Raw genomic sequence first — 21,312 nt, forward strand, 5'->3', positions numbered from 1 at the left:
AAAGACACATGCACACGTATGTTTATTGTAGCACTATTCACAATAGAAAAGACTTGGAACCAACCCAAAAGCCCATCAATGATAGAATGGATAAAGAAAATGTGGCACATATGCACCATGGAATATTATGCAGCCATAAAAAAGAATGAGTTCATGTCCTTTGCAGGGACATGGATGAAGCTGGAAACCATCATTCTCAGCAAACTAACACAGGAACAGAAAACCAAACACCATATGTTCTCACTCATAAGTGGAAGTTTAACTATGAGAACACATGGACACAGGGAGGGGAACAACACACACTGGGGCCAGTCAGGGGGTTGGGTGCTAGGGGAGGGATAGCGTTAGGAGAAATACCTAATGTAGATGACGGGTTGATGGGTGCAGCAAACCACCATGGCACATGTATACCTATGTAACAAACCTGCACGTTCTGCACATGTATCCCAGAACTTAAAGTATATATAAAAAAAAAGATTGCCTAGCACGTATTAAACATTATATAAGTATTAGCTATTATTTATTTATTTTATTTTTTTATTTTTTTTGGAGATGGAGTTTCACTCTTGTTGCCCAGGCTGGAATGCAATGGTGCGATCCTGGCTCACTGCAACCTCCATCTCTTGGGTTCAAGCGAGCCTCCTGCCTCAGCCTCCCCAGTAGCTGGGATTACAGGCATGCGCCCCAACACCCAACTAATTTTGTATTTAGTAGAGATGGGGTTTCGCCATGTTGGTCAAGCTGGTCTCAAACTCCTTACCTCAGGTGATCCACCCACTTCAGCCTCCCAAAGTGCTGAGATTACAGGCGTGAGCCACTGCACCCACCCAGCTATTATTTACTAATTCAACAAATATATATTTCATACTTATTGTCAGATGAGTATGTGGGTATTTAGGTGATGAATAAGACAGATATGACCTCTGCCTCATAGAGCTTGCAGGCTAGAAGGGGCTACTGAAAAGAAGAGACAGGTAAAATACAGTATGATTAGCACTCTGGTTGGTGAAGGCCAGGAAGAAGAGGTTGTGGGAAAACCTAGGAGAGACCCCTATCCCAGCAAGGGCAGCCAAGGAAGACTTACCCAGTAGAGTGACAACTGAATTGAGTTCTTGAAGCTGAGAAGGAGTGGGTCCTGGAAGGCATGTGAAGGGAGGAAGAGTGATCTAGAAAGATGGCATGTATGGGCACAGGCCTGGAGGCAGAAGAAGCTCAGTGTTTCTGGAATGTGAAGGGCAAGGGGAGTAGGTGGGAGGTAGCAAGCATAATGCTGAGAAAATAATCAGGGACCTGACTATGAACAGTACTGTAAATCACGCTCAGAGATTTGGACTTTGAAGGTAACTGAGAACCACTGAAGTGTTTTACTCAGCTGAGTGACATATTCAGAGCTGCATTGCAGAATCCCCCTGGCTGCATGGTAGAAAATGGACCAGAGGGGAGAAATTCTGTGGCAGGGAAACTAGTTAGGACAGGGTGACAGCAATCTAGGAGAAAGATGATCCTGGCCTATTCTAGGGGGGTGGAAAGAAGTGAAAACATCCAAGATATGGGAGGTGTCTTGGAGAAGGGTTAGTGACAGCTTGGATGTTCAGAGCTAAGAGATGAGGGCAATGGCTAAGGATTAAGCTGAGTAAACACATAATTCTCTTGCTGTGAGGTAAGTGATAAGTGCTTTGAATGAAGCCAGTTCAGGAGTCATGAAAGTGTGGGGCAAGGGCACGAATCACAGTTCTGGGAAGAGAGGAGAAGAATATCCTGGAGGGCTCTAATAAAGAGATATCACCTCATTAGAGAAGCAAGGGGTATGAATTAGCCAAGGAGAAGGCAGGAGTGGGCAGGGAGGTACTTCAGCAGAGGAAATAACATGTATGAAGCCCAGAGATGTGAGCTATAATGCACAGAGAAGATATTCTGTTGTTGAATAATGATCATTGTACTTATTCACATTAAGGTGTTAATGGTCAATATGAAATTGGCCCTTCCCCAAGAAGTTTGTGCTTTTACAGCCACAAATCTTTACCAGGAAGATTCATTGTCAGAGGAATTTCAAGGTGCAGTGGGAACACTGTTTAGGGTCACAGGGTTTTACCATTGTGCCTGAGGTTACTAAAGTGGATGACTGAGCCCTAAGGGTCCAGCAGGCCCTTGTCTATATGCAACAAATGTCTCTTGCCCTTGGGTTTTTTGCTTACCTGGCTCCATCCTGAGCCATCTGAGGCTAGACCAGGGCAGCCCAGTGATTTCCAAAGGGCTGTACCCCGAAAGCTATGAGCACAGGCTTTGGGGTATGACTCCCTAGACTCATATCCTGCTCCTCTTTTTCCCAGTTTTGTGACCTTAGGCAAATTACTTCACTTCTGTGCACCTCAGTTTTCTTATCTATAAAATTAGGATAATAATAGTGATTACCATTTAAGGTTTTTCAAGGATCAAAAAAGACAGCACATACAAAAAGCTTAGAACAATGAGTGTGTAACTGTTTTTATTACTGTTATTATTTTTATTAGTAGTTCTCTTTTCACTCTGTCTCAATCTGTTTTCGAAGTTGCTCCTTAACGCACACACCTGCAGATATGAAGCTGGGGCGGAATGTGGCAAGAACCTTTTTGGACTATTATCGGCTGAACCCCGTGGTTGAAAAGGTGGCAATTCCCATGCCAAGACTGCGGTAAGTGGCAGAGCAGAGAGGTTTCGGCTTGAGTTCTGCTCCACTGGCTGTATTCAGGGGCAACTTCCCTTAACCTTTTGCTGACACTCAGCATCCCATCTGTGCAGCAGGAAAGATAATCCTGGCCCTGCCACCGAGATTTTATGGGGCAGAAGAGCATAGTTCCTGAGCATAAAGAAAGTGTCATTAAGGGGTCAGACAGTGAGAACACGGTCACATTTCTGGTTCTAACTTGGGAATCCACAGGGATGGGGCTTCCTGGGGAGCTGAGTTCAGTCATTGTTCTAAATTTGGGTGTTTCTATGTGCTACCTCTCCTGATACCTCATCCTCTGAGGTTCCTATACGAACTTCTCTGATCCTTCAGTTTCCTCATCTATAAAGTGAGGACAGCAGTCCTCACATACATGATTATTATGAGATATGTGTTAAAGCACCCAGCACAGTGCTGTCAGTACATGATAGTCTCCTTCCCTCAAGATGTAAAGATTTGGGCTGGAGAGGACACACCCTTGAGAAGTTCTACCTTGGGTCCTCTTCTGGGGCCAACTTGCAGGGCTGCTGAGGAGAGAAGGTCAGGAGGTGAGCCTCCATCCTGTCTGAGGACTTGGCCAGAGCCTGAAGCACTGGGCACTTCCATGACCACTGGCTGTGAACCCAGCTAGCATGAGAACAGTGACATCACAAGGCATCTGGAATGTGCTGGCCCTGCCCTACCTCTTAGACTCATCTCCCACTCCTTCAGTGGTCCATCCTACTTGAAGGACATGACAATGCCCAACTCCCGGCTCCTGCCAGACCATTCTTTCCACTGACCTTTGCCATGACCTTGCTCATGTATGTGGGTGCCTCAGGGCCTTTGCACTGATGCACCTTCCTCCCTACCCTGTTATTGATAAAAACAATATAAATCACCATTATTTATTGTACAGAGTACTTTGTGTACATTGTATTATTTATTCCTCATAGACATTGTATTTCCCATCTTACAAATGAGGAAAAGGAGACTAAGAAAGATGATGAGAAGGTCTGAGATGCCTGAGGTCAAAGAGTTTTTGGGAGAGCCAGGGTTTCATCCTAGGCTTTTATGATTTGAAAGCTGAATTGAAGTCTAGCTAAGGTTCACCGCAAGTAGAAGTTCATCAGCATGGGTTCAAATGCTGTCTCGGACTCATGTGAGTTATAGGATCTTAGGCAAGTTTCTTGGCCTCTTGAAGCTTTTTTCTACTTACCTATAAATGGGGATAATAACAACAATCTCTAAATATGGTTTTGTAGAATGGATACAAGCTTAGTATAGTGCCCAGCAGCTAGTAGATGCTCAATAAATGTTTTCATGTCCTCCAGTTTCTGGGTTGCAGTCCCAGATTTCCAACCAACTCATCAAGACCTAGAGCAAGTCTTTGACTTATTTGTTTGGGTGGTGTCTCAGGGCCTATGTCCCACAATGCTATGAGTCATACATCTCTTAGCCCCATGTCATAGAGTCTTCATGACAAGGTATTCTGATACCCTGTCCCAGATTGTTTCTAAATCATCTAGGGTCTTTGTGCCCCACCACCATGGCATATTAGAAACTCTTGCAGGAGAATCACGTCTATTTCTTGTGCCCCTGAAGTGCCTGTCCTGCATTGTGCATACGTGCATGTATACATTCATTCATTCACTCAGGAAAAGCAACACTTTATACCAGGCCCCTGACAGGAGGGAAGTGCTGGGATGAGTGGCTGATTAAAGCATGACCCCTGCCTCTGAGGAGCTCACGTCTAGAGGAAAATGCTCAGTTCATTCTTAGAAGTCATTCGTGATTGGTTAAAGTTCTTAAACGTTTAAAGCTTTATAAAACTCAAAAGAATTCTTAGAATCTCATTTATAAGTTAATTTGGGGATTGTCTCTTTCAGGTCCTCCGCCTAAATAAAATTATCTTGATCCTTAATCATTTTTTTCTTGCATGTTGCATTGTCATATACCAATGAAATGGTGCTGACACTCAGGGAGACCTTAGTGATCCTCTAGACTCTCTTCACGATACAGATGAGGACATGGGGACTTAGGGAGCAGAAGGAGCTGGTCAGAGTCATGTGGTCAGAGCCGGGACTGGAGCACAGGCCCTCACCCTGCAGTGCAGTGTGTTCAGTGTCTACCAGTGAAGAGTTCGTGGAGATGGGAGAGGATGGAACCCCGACACGGATCTAAAGGACATAGGGGAGATCTCAGGGCCCTGAGTTTAACTGTTCATGGCACTTCCTTGCCTTGAGTTTTGGAGCCCTCTTCAGAAAAGATCTAGAGAGCTCCTTCCTCATGAGTTCAGAGTTTGGAGGACTTGAGCTAAATGCACCCACCTTTAAATTAAGAGAAAACTTAATAACCTCCTCCCTATGCACACACCTCTGCCTCATCAAACTGTGAGCACCATTTAGCTCTAGATTGGTCAGTAATCCTTTAAAAATGAATTCCCAGGAGGATACAAGACTCTGAGGTCTAATTTGGGATTTAAATACTTCCCCTTTTTTGTATTATTTTCCACCCAAGCATCAAATAGTTTAAGTGAAAGAGCAGTCTGGCTTTAAAGGAAAATTACATGTTTTGACTCAAAACTAATCTTTGTTTTCTCCCATCTCCATGGATAATTACAATATGTCACTTTCTGCTCACACGCTGGCAGAAGCCTGCCAGCATCATTGGATACCGGGCAACCCTTCAGATAGGGTCCCTCGGGAGGGGCAGCAATGTGGGCACAAGAGCTCAGGCTCAGGGGCATGGCATTGATGACCAAAGCTGAGGTCCCACATTTTGTTTAGCACACAGTGGTACAGTCACAAGCCGAAAATGCTCCAGCAAAGGGGACAAAATCAGACAGGAAGAAGGAACAGAGCAGGTGTGCTTCTGTAGGTAAACAGAGCATGAGTGTGGCCTCTGAGCAAGAGGTGGACTCAGGCTTAGTCACAGGCTGGGAGGGCTGGCTCCATGGTGAGCTTATGATGTGTGTATGTGTGTGTAAGGGGGCTTGTCAGCTCCTCAACACACTGGAGCCCACTACGTGCCAGTCCTTGTGCCAACTGCTAGAGGATTATAAATAGCCCCTGCCCATTGTGTGCTCAGATTTATGGAGGATAAAGGCAAGTACAAATGCAAAGATAACAAACAATACTGACAAGTGTATAAGTACTCAACTATGTATCAGATTATGCCTTCTCTCAAAAACCTTCTATGGCTCCCCATTACCTTTAGGGTAATGTTTCAACTCTTCTTGTTATTCAAGACCTTGGCCTACATTTTAAACTTCATTTACTGCTTTCTACCACCCCTCCACCCCTGTGAGCACCCTGTCCCTCCCACCTGATTTCTGTCACCTCGTGCCCTGTGCTTCAGCCTGAACAAGTTAGCTGTTTTCTTGCCTCCATGTCTTTGTACATCCTTTTTCCTCTTGCTGGAATGAGCTCCCTTTCTGCTTGTAGATGGTGAGCTCATAATTATCATTCAAAACTCAGTCCAAATATCACAACCTGTTTCCTTGTCCATGTTCTCTGCCCGAGACAGAGCTGCTTCCTCTCTGCTGAGCTCCTAACTGTGTTTTGTACATACCTCTAGCATGGTATGTCCTGTGGTGTATTGTCATGGCTTCTATGCATGTCTGGCTTCTCTGGTAGCTTCAGTGTCCTCAGTCTTACTTACTTCTGTATCCTTAGTGCACGGTGCAGGGCCTAGCATAGATTAAATTCTAGATAATCCATGACTGTTACTGAGCTGTGGTAGAACTGAAGAAGCCCCCAAAATTATCGACTTCAACCCCTTCACACTAAAGAAAAGAAAAGTGAGACCCAAGCAGAAGTTCCTCTCCTACCGAATCTGGCAAGTATTTTGTAGCTGGCAGGCATGTCCAAGAAAACTTCAGAGAGGAAGTAGCATTTGAACTTGGCTTTAACAGACATATGGAATTTCGACTGATGAAATAGGAAGGGGATAAAGGGTATTCCGTGATGGGGAATAGAGTAGAGAACAGCCAGAAGCAGGACCTAACAAGACACATTCCATGGCAGTGACAAGGCCAGAACGTTTAGAGTAAATGGTATGGTAAAGATAAGGCAGAAAGTTCATTTCTAGTCATCAAATACTCCTCAAGCACCTACTCCACACCAGACCTGCACTTGGCTCAGGAATTATAGAGAAAAAGCGTACACATCAAGCTTATCGTCTCATGAGAGAAAGAGATGAGCAAAGAACCACCTAGAAAACAGCAGGGTAAGGAGCGATGAGATGTACAAAGTGCTACAAAGGCCTGGGGATGGGGGAGGCTTATTTTCTGGGAGTTTGTCTTCCAAAAAGAGGTGAGACTAGAGAGGTAGGGAAGGAAACAGCCTCTGCAGAGGCCTAAAGGTGTGGGATGTTTTGCCTTCCAGTGGCTCCTTGCTCTCTCGTGTCCCCATCTTTGGTTGATGGCTTTTTGCCTTCCTAGCCCACCCTCCCTAAGTCCTTCTGCACATTCACTGTCCTCTCTAGCCTCTACACAACTTATCCCCTTGCCACCATCCCCCCATGGCTGCCCCAGGTATAACCAAATCTGGGCTTCCCTCTTCTTTTTCCCCATAAAAACATACTTACGTCCTATGCTCCGTTTGGGTGTTAAAAACAACATCCTTCAATGACAGATAAATAGCACCTTGTAATTTATAAAGCTCCTCTTCAACCTCCATTTACTAGAGCCTAAGAGGCAGGAAGGACATGAATTTTTCTCCTATTTTAGAAATAAAGAAATAGAAGTTCAGAGAAGGTAAGGAACTGCTTCAAGATCGCATTGCCCATAAGTAACATACCATGCATGTGCTCCAGGGCTGTATCTCACCTATTCTGGCAGCCTTGTTATGTTAGCAAGGCTCTTCAATGAATGTGGATTTTCAGGCAGTGAGGCTTCCTGGTGGAGGGGGCAGTATGTTAGGGCAAAGTGTCCCTTTATGTGCTGCCACCTATTCTGTCTTTACCTTATTCATGACTCATCAACAGTAAAGAAAAATGGGTGTACCAAGGTCAGAGCTTGATGGGTTACAAAAGCCACGTCTTCAATTTGAATTCAAACTTAGTTCAAGAGATTCTCATATTTATGACACTAACCACTTCCTGACACATATTATAGTTATTGTTTTGTGTAGTTATTTTATACAATTATCTCCTCTCCTAAGCTATAAGCAACTTGAAGACAGTATCAATGTCTGCTCATTTTTGTCACCTTTAGTGTCTGTGGGAAGAAGACTAGGTTACTGTTCCTGGGAGGTTACAGTCCAGTGGGGAAGATAGACATGCACACAAATGATTTCATCACAGTGTGTATATGGGCTGTCTTCTCTCTTTCTGTTATCTCTCCCTCTGCAGGAAAGAAAAATCCCCTCCTTACAAGCACCCACTCCTGCGGGGCCCAGCCAGCAACTACCCCAACGGCAAAGGGGACAAGAAGAGCTCAGTGAACCACAAAGACCCTTCAACCCCTTTTTAAAGACACGGAGTCCTGGGAGGTCTTATGGGGACAGGAGCATGCATTTTCTGCTGGGGAATGAAATTAATCACTCTTCTCTAGCTTCCAAGGATTTGAGGATTAATGCATAGGCTAGTGAAAGGGAAGGGATACAATGAGAAACTTCATCACTGATTTTCCTTTTCCAATGGAAAATCAATTGTAAGCCTTCAGCTCAAAAAGCTCAGGAACAAAATAGGAGATCAGAACCAGGTGAGCACAGATGCTATTTTCTACAACATAGAGATCTTCCAAGATGAGGAAAACCTACACATCCCTTTTAAGAGATTTGACACATATCAGGTCAGTTCTTTCAAAGCCACTTTACATTTTTAAGTTTTATAGTTACTGCAGATGGTTACCTTTTAAATAGGCTTGGTTGTTTACAGCTTTAGAAATGCAGTGTTTGTATTTTCTGATCCAAAACAACAGCAACAACACATGCAACCCAAGGGCAAATGCATCCTAGGGAACAATGGGACAGAATTTTTGAAATCACGGTGGACTTAAATATACGGTCACTGTATCTAAGCTGCATGCTTGCTGATTCCCTCAAACCCCAGCATGCAGATTTAGAAAACTGTTTTGAGAGCTGTTTCCCAGTTTCCTGGGTAGTTTAATTAAAATTTTAGCTCTAAAGACAAAAAGCACTGGTCACTCATTTTAAAAGCTTTATTATGGTTAAGGTCTCCAGATCCCAGGTGACAGGGATTAAGCCTGGCCCCTGAAGATGTGGGCATTGCTAATCTGCAATGAGGAAAGGGTGATTGCCAGGCAAGGAAGATGCAAAAGACAGAAGGATGCACCCTGAGGCAGGGAGGAATGATAAAATAAAACAGTAGTAGCAATTCCCAAGGTGTGGCAAGCTAAATATTGTGCATTTTTGTGAAGAGTAAAGTACCTTTGTATGATGAATGGGTCCAGGGGAGTCTGCTCCCTTCCTGTCTGTGGAAACAGCAGGCTGAGTCACCATGACAGCCTGCTAATTAAAATGACCTCCCGGAAATGAGGATTAGAACACAGGGAGAGGAAGGGAGGCTCCAGGGAGGAAAAGCCCTTAGCACAGAGCTCCACTAAAGCACTTTTTGTTTGTTTGTTTGTTTGGGTTGGAGATTATTGAAGTTTGCTACAAAAATCAAAAAGAAAACTTGTTCTCCTTTGCATGCTAGTTTTCAGAAATGATAACAAAGAGCCATATGTTGATTGGCTACAAATGTCATGTTGTATATACAGCTTCTCCCCTGGGTTCGTTTTGCCCAGAGGAACACAAATAAAGTGTTTTGTGCAGCTCCTCTGTTCCTCTGAGCATTCTTGGCACCTTTCCCTTTCAGTCCCCACTGCTCAAGAACCAACAGGCAAACCCCAAAACTGATATAACCCTGACTTTGAGGTCAGGGACTTTGTTTTCAAAATAAGGGACAACAGTCAAGTCTTGATTTCCAGCAGTTCCCATGCCAAAGTCTTGGGGAGTTTAATTGACTGCAACCAGCTTGGTGTGCACCAAGAGTGTATCAGCCTTTTGGAAATGATAGCATCATTTTAGATAGCATGAAAAGAGGCAGATTGCATAAGATGAGAGAGGCAATAGTCTAGATCCATGTTTCCTTGGCCGGGTCACTTCCATAATGTGATCACATATTGGCCCATATATTTAAAACTACATTGATTAATTGGATCATAGACTACACAAACAGCAGGTATAATGATTATTTAAGAGCAAAAACTTGGAGCCAGGCAACTTTGGGTTCTAATTCTGCATTCAAACCCTACTTCTATTTCTTTAATAAAACTGTGTGATCTTAGGCAAGTTATTTAACATCTCTAGATCTTAGTTTCCTCACCTGAAAGATGGTCATAGTAATATCTACCTTGTTATAATAGTTATGAAAGTTTAATGAACTTAGGTGTGGAAAATGTAGGCAAAAATATTTATGTGCTCACTAAATGGTAGCTGTGATCATTTGGAATATGACTAGGAAAGTGAGGTATCTGCAAATCCTTCCCCATTAGAAAGGAATGAGGAGACCGGAGCAGTTTATAGTTTAAAATAAAAAATAGGCCGGGTGCGGTGGCTCACACCTGTAATCCCAACACTTTGGGAAGCTGAGACGGGGGAATCACCTGAGGTCAGGAGTTCGAGACCAGCCTGGCCAACATGGTGAAAGCCCGTCTCTACTAAAAATACAAAAATTAGCCAGGCGTGGTGGCACGCACCTGTAATCCCAGCTACTCAGGAGGCTGAGGCAGGAGAATTGCTTGAACCTGGGAGGTGAAGGTTGCAGTGAGCCAATGAGCCGTGATCATGACACCGCACTCCAGCCTGGGTGACAGAGTGAGACTCTGGCTAAAATAAATAAATAAATACATACATACATACATAATAAGAGGGAGTGGGAATAGGAAAGAAAGATCACAGTCTCCAAAAAGCTAAACAGACATCACTGGACAAAAGAAGCAAACTTGTTCTGTGCTGCCAAACAAGTTTATTACCTCTCCTGGATTTGGAGAGGTAATAAGCAAATCCAGGGAGTGAATCTCAGTAAGACAGATTTCTGCTCAGGATGAGGAAAACTTTCTAGTGGATTGAATTGCCAACCACTGGATGGGCTCCTTTGGAAGACCATGAACTCCCCATCACCACAGGTGTGCAAGAAGAGTCTGAATGAACATCTGTCTGGGAGGAAATAGAAGGGACTCCCTCTCTAGGGGGATGCTGGGTTGGAAGCTGAATGCTCCGAAGCATCACCTCATGTCATTTCTCTGGACTGAAATGACATGGGACAGGATGTTACATTTCTGGATGTCAGCAAATGGAGTGTACAGTATAGTTTGTACTTAATGCTAGGCACAGTGATATTAACTGTCTCTGAATTACAGCATATATGGACTCTGATAAAATTTCCCATTCCTTGAGAGAGAGAGAGAGAGAAAAAAAAAAAAAAAACCTGGCTATAAGGCAGCCTGTAGGAGGGTGTGTTTGCAAGATGACTGTCTGCTTTTCCATATTGGCAGAGCAGAAAAAAAGGACTGAGCAAGAGCCCAGGGGTTGTCAGCAGCCCTTTGTGTGGTCTTGGCCTGCTTAGCTTCTCCTTAGCTTTCTTGAACAAGGTTATACCTATGACCTCAAGCTAGAGGGGAAAGGTTTTCAGCACTGAGATGGAGGACAGCACCAAGAGGTGTACAACCAGCCAGAGGCTACTAGCCCACCTGGCTCCAGCAGGGGGCGCACCAGCCTATCTTCTTGTCCAGCCAGGTCTGCCTCAGATTAGAGCCACAGGTGGGTGGAGCTGGCCACCAAAGCAGTGTTCTGTGCATTCCCAAGGAGACAGACAACTATGCAAAAAGTAGGGGTGAGAAGGAGAGGGATCATGACAGGTCTCAACCTGGCTCTCACACAACTCTCCATACTGATGCAGTGCTAGTTTTGCTCTGTATCAGTTCAGAGGTGCAGAGACAGGACTAAAAGTCTGTTTACCCTCAAGCTGCAGCAGACAAACTGGAGGTTACCCAGTTTCTTCGTTGCTAAGCCCCCAGCAGAGGAGGTTGGTGATAATGTTTGCTTTGCGGCAGCCAACAGTGAGCCTTTATCTAGAAGCTTTTTCTGTTGCCTTTTAAATGGAGGCAGGGCGGTAAACACAGAAAGAACTAGTATCCTTTCACTGTAACTCAACTGACACACCTGAGACCTGCCTTAGAGAACCCAACTCATTTTTCTACATAGTAAGAACAGAGCCAACTATGGAAGTGTAGGCTGATTAACATTTGTGCAGCATCGATTCATACATCCAAATGTTTATTGAACATATACTGTGTGTCAGGTGTAGTGCTAGATCCCTTTGTATCCATTGCCTTATTCAATGTTCCCAACAGTCCTATCAGGTAAGTATCATTTTCTACACTTCAAAGATGAGAAAAAATGAGAACCCTAAAGGTAAACACCTTTTTTTTACACTCATGTGGCTAGTGAGAACCTGGATTCAAACACTGCTCCCCTTCCACTACTTTGTGCTGGGCTTTATCCATTTGTCTCCAGGTAAAATCAGGTCAAAAAAAGAAACAGGTTAAAGCAGAATAACATGTAAACAATGGCATCATTTAGAGGTAGTGGGGGATAGGGAGAGGGGAAGAAAGCACGTTAAGTTTACAGGCTGGGAAAAATGTGTAATGATTTCAGGACTTTTTAGCACTTGCTGCTGAAGCCCTGCCTTCTTCCTATCTCTCATTCCCACACACCTGTCTGACCTTCTTCTAGGCACTCCAGAGTCCTCCAGAGAGCAGAGTTTAGGCAAGGGGCCCATTTATCCCTTGACATGCAGAGGGCCCCTGGAATCTCAGCAGGGTTGTTGGGCCCATCGTGACACTCTCTGGGTTACTGGCCCCAAGCAGATAATCTAGCTCTGGTTCCCTATCACTTCCTCCATCGGGGGTATGCGAAATAAGCCTACTATATCCCTCATTTCTTGTTCGGAATTCTTCCTCTAAGTTCCTGCCTTCTGAGCACTAAAGAAGTCCGGTACCTTTTGGCTGAGCTCAGCCAAAGGGGCATCAGGGCCAGAAAGAAGAGGGGAGACAAAACGTAATAGGAACAGCCCGAGTTTAAAGTCAGGCCAACCTAAGTGTGAATCCCAGCTCTTCTGTTAAGCTGTATGGCTTTGGGCAAATAACGTAATCTCTTTAAGTCTTGGGATCCTCATCTGTAAAATGAACTGAATAATACCTACTTCCTATATTTATGGTGAGAATTGAATATAATAACATCATCTATAAAATACCTGGAACTGAGTAAAACTCTTTTCTCAAGCCATCTTCACCCCTGCTCTGCCTCTCATCTGCTTGCTAGAGTTGGAAATCCCTTCTCTAGAGCCAAAGCTTTTCTTCTCCCCAGATGACATACAGACAGAAGTACAAATGCTTCTTGAGTAGAGGACAAGAGTGAGAGGAGTGTCCAGAAGAAAGGCAGTCACACTGAGGGATCAGTGTCAAGCCAGGGACCTAGGTTTTATTCATCTCTGTAGCCTTAGCACTTAACACAGATTACGTAGCAGAGTCTGTGCTCACTGAGTGTGGAATGAATAAATAGTGGGTATGGTGAGAGTGAGGTCACCCAAAAACCCTGAACCCTTGAGGGAGGGGAAAGAGGCTTTGGAAGTTGGGACTCTGAACAAATGGGAAGACAGTGTTGAACATGATATTCACCCAACCTCATGTGAGGCTGAAATAACTAGACTAAAAAGAGAACGGGGAAATAGATTCTACAAGATACCATGTTTTGTCAAAATCATAGCAAACAAATCTTACCAGGATACATACAAAACTTTTTTTATGTTACTTTGATTGGCATGCAACATCTCAGGGATCATCTTTATGAAGTAATCATACAGATCTGCTTTGCCAGCTGAAACTCAGGACTTCCTCAAGGCACTCACATGTCTGTCTTCATACACCAAATTCAGGTGGTGTGCTGGTCAGGGCTTATTTTCTCAACTTTGCAGATGAAGAAATTCAGATTAGTGTGATTAATCTCATGCCCATGGTCCACAGCCAGTAAGTAACTAGGACAGGATGTGGACCCTGGATACAAACACAACTCTACCACACCTCTCTGTCTCTCGTTTCAGCCCCAGACCTCAACACTAAGCCCGAACAAGTCAGGAAGTCATCCCAATGATGCCTATTATAGCTCCTTAGTGCTTAAAATTTACTTGTTCCCCTAAAGACCTGGGATCTATTTTTAGCTGACCCCATGTCAATCTTAAGTCCAAATCTGCTTCTCTCCCTGGCATCAGCTGCCTTGGTTAATATTCTCTTTTTCCATCTAATTGCTCAGGTTGGAAGCGCTGCCCTTGCCTTAACTCCTTTATGTCTTTCTCCCCACACAGCTGACCAACCACCACGTCCCATCGCTTCTGCCTCTTTGGTGTGTCTGCCTTCAAGTAGTATTATGGAGTGACTCCGAGTCAGATAGACCTGAATTTTAATTTCAGCTCCACCACTTGCTAATAATCTTATAAATCATTTAGAGCAGTTTACTTGCCCCATCTCTAAAATGGGACAATAATGCCTATTGGCAGGTTTGTTGTGCATTTCCCTCCCTCTATCCTTTCCATGCTTTCCCTCCTAGCCACTCCCACCATTATTTCCTACCTGGATTGCTGGAATGGCCTCCCTGTCTCCAGATGCTCTCCTGTTAACCCATTCCCTGCTTAGAAGCTTCCAGGAGCTCCATAAAACATGACCCCATTTTATGGTACTTCTTTCAAATTAACTGTCTAAGCCAGGAGCCTGGATATCATCCGACTTTTGTGTCTTTCACGCCCCATTTCTGTTCAATTGCCAAATCCCACTGGTTATTCCTGCTTGTTCTCTCTAATTTCCAGCCAACATCTCTATTCCTCTTAACTAAGAAAATCCTTCTCATCATTCAAGACTTAGCTCATGTGTCCCAACTTCATGATATCCTCCCAGTCTTAGCAGTTGTCATTAATTGCTTTCTTTTCTCGGTTGCCCTAACACTTTGCTTATTCATCTGTTTATCAATTTTTTTTTTTTTGGAGATGGAGTCTTGCTGTCACTAGGCTGGAGTACAGTGGCACGATCTCAGCTCACTGCAATCTCTGCCTCCCGGGTTCAAGCAATTCTCCTGCCTCAGCGTCCTGAGTACAGGACTACTCAGCTGGGACTACAGGCACTCACCAACACGCCTAGTTAATTTTTGTATTTTTTTTAGTAGAGACGGGGTTTCACCATGTTGGCCAGGATTGTCTTGATCTCCTGACCTCGTGATCCACCCACCCTGGGCTTCCCAAAGTGCTGGGATTACAGGCGTGAGCTGTTGCGCCAGGCCTGTTTATTAATTATTTCACTCAGCTGATTGTCACCTCCCCCACTATCATTTAATGTCTTTGGGGGCAAAGTTCAGGTTTTATTTGTCTTCACACCTCCCATAGAACCTAATGGTTCCAGACAGGTCAGAGGTACTCAGTAACTATAGCAGAATAAAAGAAAGAATGAATGAAATCTCAAATCCAAAATTCTATCCTGACCTCACCCTGATAACTGAATCCTAATTATGGCTTTATCTTCCCAAAGCCTCAACCTCTCTGAGACATTCCACAGCTCAGATTTCCTCTATGGCTTCCTTTACCTACAGAATTAAGCTCCAACTCAGCATTAAAGGCAGCATAGTATGGTAGAGTGTTTTAGACTTAGAGTCAGCGGTTCTGGATGATCTTCATGGCCCCAGGGTCCATGGAGAGATGGAGGAGACAGATTTACTTAATCCTCCAACAGTTTCCTGAAAGCTAAATTCTTTTTCACAGCCCAAGGCAATTAGATCCTTTTTTTCTATAACAATAAACATCATAACAATTGTTGCTGGTGTGGTTATAACTACTACTTCTGCTGTTGCTATTACTACTAGTAAAAACATTGCTGTTGCTATTACTGCTACTGCTGCTTCTATTACTAATCTACTTCTACTATTATTCCCATTACTACTCCACTGCTGCTGCTTCTACTACTGTTACTGCTGCTATTGCTGGTACTGCTAATCTAATGCTACTACCGCTGCTGCTACCACTACTATTGTGGATATTGCTGCTACTACTGCTGCTACTACTAATCTACTCCTCCTCCTCCTCCTGCCGCTGCAGCTGCTACTGTTACTGCTGTTCTGCCCTGACTGAGTGCTTACTTGGCTCCAGGCCCTGTACTGATTGCTTTGTCTTCCACGATCTGATACAATCCTCACAACACCCCTATGAAGTAGGCATTATTCTCCTCATTTCCCTGCTAAAGACACAGAAGCTTAGGGAGACTAAGGAATCTGACCAAAGTTGTGCAGCTTGTTGTAAGTGGAGGAGCCTAGGAATCATCAGACTCTAATGCTTGTGTTCTTTTCGTTTTCCCCTCCTCCTTTTTGTGTACAGTCCTAAGACTGACAGTACAATAAATATTTAATGCTGGTTATAAAAAGCCTCCACCTCAGGGAGCTCACTGGTTTATGTTTGTTCCTGTGCATGACCTCATTTTGCCTGATTCCCCTGAGTCTTGCTTTAGGCGGTCTCCTTTGCAACTGGATGTCCCCATATGTCCTGCATGCCTGAGTCTCTTCCTTTGAAACAACTGCTGTGAAATGATTGTCTTAACAGGCAGGATTGGTGCTACCCTCAGAATTATAACAACAAGCGAGGTGCTTTGCCAGGATATTAGGATGGAGTGGTGCAAAGGACGCCCAGCTCCTTCTATTAACCCACCTCTCCCATACTTCTGTGTTATAAAGAGGGTGCTATGTCACTAACTAGAGGGAGTTTTCCCAGGAAATATCCCAAAGTCTTCCTCTTCCTCTAACCCAAGCCACATTCTATCCTCAACTCCCAGAACTCAAATTGTCAAGTCAAATGGATTTAAAGATGTAGCCGTTAGGAAACTGGGTTCTGCTCCCAGCTCTGATACTGCCTGGCTGTATTAGACATTAAGTAAGTCTCCTGTCCTGGATGGAGTAACCCCAGAGCTTCAACTGGTTTCAGTTTCTTACTGTTTGGTATGGGGACATAATCTTCAACTGACATACTCCTCAGCAGAAAATAAAAGAAAAAGAGAATCGTGAGGATCAACTGAGAAGATAAATGGGAAAGTACGGTATTTTGAAAAACATTTTCCAATATTTTCTTTCTTCTGAGACCTCATAAAGTTCCCTACTTCATCCATGCTTTTAACCTAAAGTGTCTCATCACTAATTTATCCAACACAAATAATGAAGCATCTGTGTTTGCTAGGCACCTCCCCATTCCTCTCTGCTGCCCTGATTTTTACTGATTCTACAAGACCCCTCCTTCAGGAAGTCTTTCCTGGTGCACTGGCCCTGAGCTTCTAGGGAACCACTGTCATTTCATTTGACACTTGGTAATGGCTTTGGTATTTCACTTTTATTGTGTATCAGCTCTCTTACCAATTGAACTTTCCATTTTCTTGGACTGAGATGTTTAGAGAGGGCCAAAAACAGTCTTACTCATTTCTGGGGCCCCAGAGCCTTAGCATAAGGCCAGAGACAGAGAAGCCATTCACAGAGAATTTGTGGCTGTTGCTGCTGCTGCTGGTGGTGAAAATGAGACTGAGGATGCCTGCTCCAAGCAGAACATTTTGGTGATGCTGACACCCCTCCTTTTCTCTCTGCCTCCAGAAGCTCACAAATAAAAGCAACCCTGAAACTTCTGGATAAAGTGGAGCAAACCTAGCTTATAGGCCCATATAGGAAGTTGTGAGACTTTAGGCTAATAGTATCCATAGGGAAAAAAAAACAAAAAAAAGGAGAAAGCTGGGGAGAGACTACGACAGGTAAAAGAGATAAATTGACTATGATGTATTTGAGTGTATGTGTGTGTGTGTGCTACCATTATGTGAACATCTTATGTGAATAACTTCTTTATATTTGTGTGTGAAAATGCATAAGTTTGTTCAGTTGTGAATGTTTTTACTGAATATTAGATGACAGATCATTGTCAAATCTAAGCAGATTTTTTTACATCTACTCATAGTCAGAGGTCCTGGGTTAAGCTGCTGTTTGAAATTCTGTCTACTTTCTTGACATTTCATCCATATTAATGGATCACCCCTCTGCCCCAGCCTCCCAGGGACTGTGCTCAGCACAATGTCAGGGCCACCTCTCCTCTTTCCCAGTCCCAGTGAAGGCTGATCCTGGCTGATTCAGCCAAGCCAGTCCCTCTGGGGTGGAGAGCTCACCAAAAGCCCCCTTTTCAGACTCTGTCTCCAGGTGATCTTGTGTTTAGGTGTCTTTTCTGTATTTCAGCTTTGTGTTCCTGTCTTTCTCTTTTTTTTTTCTCTCTTCAGATCAGCCTTGACTAAAGGTTGAAAAACATTGCTTGTGTGGTGTTATGAAGAAGTGAGAGGTAGTTCTCCTTAATACCCCTAATACCTCTCCAAAGTGCTCCTGGAGCTGAAATTCCATGATTCCAGGGGGGTTGTTTCTGTTCAATTTCAGAAGCACTCACTGAGGGCCTGCTCTAAAATAGGTCCAATACCAGGTGGTGGTCAAAAGTGAAGGGCACACAGCTGTGAAATACAGTCACACATCACCTCACAATGTTTCAGTCAATGATAGACTACCTGAATGACAGTGGTCCCATAAGATTATAATACTATATTTTTATTTTACCTTTTCTATGTTTAGATTTTTTTAGATACACAAATGCAAGCATTGTGTTATAATTGCCTACAGCATTCAGTAGAATAACATACTTGACGGGTTTGTAGCCTAGGAGCCGTAGGCTGTACCATGTAGCCTAGGTGTATAGCAGGCCACACCATCTAGATTTGTGTAAGTACATTCTATGATGTTCACACAATGATGAAATCACCTAACAATGCATTTCTCAGAACGTATCCCTGTCATTAAGCAATGCATGACTGTACTTCATTGCTCTGGCCTAAAGAGCAGCTCCACGGAGCTTGAGACTTTGCCTTTACTGAAAAGCAAATACATGGGGTGGGACTTTCAAACATTAAGCCTGTTTGTCATACATGCCTTAATTCATTCTTTTCTAAGTTAAATATTCATTCTTTCTTTTATTCATTTATCCTTAGGGAGGCCATGTGGTTTGGTTGAAAGAGCACTAACCCAGAGCCTGGATTTAAGCCTAATTCAGCTGCTGTCATTTCCCCTCTTTGAACCTCAACTTCCTCACCCACAGAATGGAATTAAGAATGATTGCTGTTTCTAAATCACAGGATTACTTTGAGGAATTTCAGAGAAAGTGAATGTAGTGGGGAGAAAGAACTCACATTCTCTGAGTTCCTACTAGAGGCAGTACTTTGCATGCATCCATTCTGTAGCCATACAATAGGAAGGGGATGGGGACAAGTGAGGACATCAGGAGCAGGGACAAAGGCCTAGAAATGATCCATTAGAAGGAGGCTTAACTGGAAGCAGAGAGACCTGGAATCTAATTGCAATATGTTCCCAGCATTTATATAACTTTAGAAAAGTCACTCTCCCTCTCTAAGCCTCAGTTTTCCCATCTACAAAATGGAATCTGTTAAGTAGGTGATCACTAAGGGCCCCTCCAGTTCTGCCATTTTGGGTCTCTAGGAACACCCCCTTCAACCCACTTGCCTACCCTAAAAATGATCTCACACTGACCCCAGTATGCATGTTAGGTTGCTAAACCCTAATGAGGACTAGGTAGTGAAGTTTCTTTCTTTTTTTTTTTTTTTTTTTTTGAGATGGAGTCTTGCCCTGTCGCCCAGGCTGGAGCGCAGTGGCACGATCTCGGCTCACTGCAACCTCTGTCTCCCAGGTTCAAGCGATTCTTCTGCCTCAGCCTCCTGAGTAGCTGGGATTACACGTGCACTCCACCATGCCCAGCTAATTTTTGTATGGTAGTGAAGTTTCATACTTAGTTCAGCAACTCTGGTGGTGATTCCTGCCTTCCAAAGATTCTTTCTGTCCTCAGACTTGATGCTGAACCAGAGACCTCTGGAGAGGTGAGACGAGCTGGTGACACCACGAACCTTGCATACAAGAGATGCAGTACTGAGGACCTAATTAACATCACCGTGCAATAGGCACCGTGGAGCACAGTTGAGCTGCCAAAGAGAATAAATAAAGCAATGTTTTATCTTAAGTGTTGGTTAACAGTGAGTAATAAATAGACCGTGTCTTATTTACTATGCTTCCCTGCACAGGCCTGCTATGGCTGACCTAGACCTTGTGAGACAGCATATCCTGATTTCAAGGGTGTGCATTATAAGTTGCTTGTCGAGCAGCTGGAGAATTGGGCTTCTGACTGGATGTTGTAATAGACTCATGCAGAGATGTGGGCACAAGAGTCTGGAATCTGATGTCTGACAGATCAAACTTAGAGTCCTGCTCTGCCACGATGTGGCCTTGAGCCATCCTTGTGAACCTGTTTACTCACTTTAAAAATGAGACTAATTAATGTCTGGGTTACAGGAAGGTTGTGAAGGGTGGATGATGAGAAGATATAAATAAAGACCAAATGGAAGTGTCCCACAGAGGGTAGGTATTGTTCTCAGTCACATCCACATTACTCTTATGCTTGGTATTTCTAAGTCAGTCAAACCAACACCCTGACATACATTATAAATGGGTAATGTGGCCCCTCATTATAACTGACTAATAATGTAACAGGGTCTTTATCAACATCAGGTGGTCATTTGTCCACCTCCAAGAGTGTCTTGTCTCTTCTCACTATAATATCAGCATTCATTCATTCCTTAGTAAGGTTTACCATGGTATCTTAGTTTGGGTTCTTCCAAAAGCAGAGACTGCAACAAGGAACTGACAGTGAGTAGTTTATATGCCAGGTGATACCAAGAAGCAGAGGTAATGGAGAGGCAAAAGAGAGACCAACAGAGAGAAAAAACAGGAAGGGTGTGTTAAAGAGCTAATTATCACTAAGGGGAAAGGGGCCTCAATCCGTCTCAGGACTTTCTAAGCAATGATTTAAAGACTCTCCTCAGAGTTGAGGATTGCCCCTTTGGGTGTGAATTCCCCCTTGCTCTTCTGCAAGGCTGATCCCTGAGGCAGCTGAGATCCACTTGATGAGGGATGCAGACCAGGTGCATGGAACTGTCCATCGCACTGCACTAAGTCAGTGGGCTGAGATGTGGGGCAGGCAGCACAAGTCAGGTGGGCTGAGATGTGGGGGGCAGGCAGCACAAGTGTCTGCTCTACGTGAGTTTTACAGATAAAACATAATTTGGCTACCCATTTCCCTTTTTTTGGATATTTAGGCCACTTCTCATTTTTTGGCTTGGGCTTGGAAAGGTCAGTGAGCATGAGTGCCTTGTCTTTTCTATTCCATGGCTGGGAAATTTGGTAGAAACAGTGTCGGAGTCAACTCTCCATCCCAATAATCCAGCATAGTGCCTGCACAGAGTTAAGTACCCAGTGATTATTTGCTGAGGGAAGTAATGGATAGATGGATGGATGGGCATATGGATGTGCAGATGAACTTTCTCCTTTGTAAGAACCATTTCTGTGTACAAATGGGGGTTGGTGAATGGAGGTTGGAAGAGGTTGGATGCAGATGGACTTTGATGTATAGGGTAATCAACATGGGGCATGGGCAGGTAAGTCAAGAAGCCCTCAGAA

At 43.9% G+C, this 21,312-nt stretch overlaps 1 protein-coding gene and 2 long non-coding RNA genes across 7 annotated transcripts in view; 1 reads left to right on the forward strand and 2 right to left on the reverse strand.

Annotated features, from left to right (window-relative positions):
* The window catches only part of LOC101147269 (AGBL carboxypeptidase 4), a 1,515,476-nt gene extending 1,495,610 nt beyond the window's left edge, over window positions 1-19,866 (forward strand). For 2 of the 5 annotated variants that reach the window (XM_055348249.2, XM_019018134.4), the window contains exons 12-13: window positions 2,575-2,671; window positions 8,039-9,464. In XM_055348249.2, the coding sequence (XP_055204224.2) occupies window positions 2,575-2,671; window positions 8,039-8,159 (218 nt within the window). In that variant the 3' untranslated portion in view covers window positions 8,160-9,464. Of the gene's footprint in view, window positions 1-2,574; window positions 2,672-8,038; window positions 9,465-19,648 lie in introns of those variants that run through there. The other 3 variants (XM_055348250.2, XM_055348264.2, XM_063698921.1) reach the window with 3 other exon arrangements.
* On the reverse strand, window positions 2,460-3,392 carry LOC129524050 (uncharacterized). Its single transcript, XR_008667696.2, has 2 exons — window positions 3,197-3,392; window positions 2,460-2,836 (listed from the first exon to the last, which is right to left on the reverse strand). It is a non-coding gene; the product is annotated as an uncharacterized lncRNA (long non-coding RNA).
* On the reverse strand, window positions 6,228-7,623 carry LOC129524046 (uncharacterized). The gene is made up of 3 exons (XR_008667693.2): window positions 7,515-7,623; window positions 7,274-7,406; window positions 6,228-6,375 (listed from the first exon to the last, which is right to left on the reverse strand). It is a non-coding gene; the product is annotated as an uncharacterized lncRNA (long non-coding RNA).
* Window positions 19,867-21,312: the final 1,446 nt, after the last annotated feature.

This window comes from Gorilla gorilla, chromosome 1 (assembly GCF_029281585.2).
Source record: "Gorilla gorilla gorilla isolate KB3781 chromosome 1, NHGRI_mGorGor1-v2.1_pri, whole genome shotgun sequence".
NCBI classification, from domain to species: Eukaryota; Metazoa; Chordata; class Mammalia; order Primates; family Hominidae; genus Gorilla; species Gorilla gorilla.